Source organism: Dryas octopetala, chromosome 3 (assembly GCF_963921425.1).
Source record: "Dryas octopetala chromosome 3, drDryOcto1.1, whole genome shotgun sequence".
Taxonomy (NCBI): domain Eukaryota; kingdom Viridiplantae; phylum Streptophyta; class Magnoliopsida; order Rosales; family Rosaceae; genus Dryas; species Dryas octopetala.
Genome location: NC_141368.1, coordinates 5,104,434 through 5,105,281, shown reverse-complemented (window position 1 = coordinate 5,105,281; position 848 = coordinate 5,104,434). Strand labels below are relative to the sequence as shown.

The 848-nt window shown below is 40.4% G+C and overlaps 1 protein-coding gene across 1 annotated transcript; it reads left to right on the top strand.

The window, feature by feature from the left end:
• LOC147289967 (LOB domain-containing protein 4-like) lies at positions 1 to 848 on the top strand. Its single transcript, XM_086238415.1, has 2 exons — positions 1 to 279; positions 417 to 848. Exons 1-2 carry the CDS (start codon positions 1 to 3, stop codon positions 846 to 848), a joined length of 711 nt encoding a protein of 236 aa, XP_086094541.1.

Below are 848 nucleotides of genomic sequence, written 5' to 3'. Positions count from 1 at the left end.
ATGACAGGGTTGGGCTCTTCATGTGGAGCTTGCAAGTTCCTGAGGAGAAAATGCACAAGTGAATGTGTGTTTGCTCCTTACTTCTGCTATGACCAGGCTGCAGCCCACTTTGCAGCAGTGCACAAGGTGTTTGGTGCAAGCAATGTTTCCAAACTCTTACTACACCTGCCAGTACACAACCGAAGTGATGCTGCCATCACCATGTCTTATGAAGCACTGGCTCGTATGCGCGACCCCATATATGGATGTGTTTCACAAATATTTGCACTCCAACAACAGGTTTCTTAAATTTAATTGAGACATCAGTAACTAATTATGTCAATGATTCTTATTAGCCTCCTAAATGAGTGTGATTGATTTTGTAAATAATCTATGCACACAATTGTACATGTTATTTATACCTCTTTCCCTTGCAGGTTGCCTACTTACAGGAGGAGATCGAAACTCTTGGGAATCAAATGGTTAACTTTGCATCTGCAGGCCATTCAAGTAGTGGAAGTAGTTCTGAAGCAAATAGTAACTCATTCAGTGGGTTACAAGTATTTTCACAACATGATGCTGTTGATCAAATACAAACACAATATTTTCAGAACCAACTTGAACCAGTACTACTTCCCAACTCTGGAATTGCAACTGCCAACCAAGTTCTTAATGCTCAGATGAATATGCAGATGCCTCCTTTACATGAATGGGAAGAAGTGAACTTATTTGGTGAGTCTACACCAGATGCTTTAGAAAGATTTCTTGAAGGTGTTGACCAAGAGAACTTTGGACATATGAATCCATGGTTGAATGACACTGCCAACCCCAGGAGCTATAATAAAGGTTCTAGCTGGGATTTATATTAG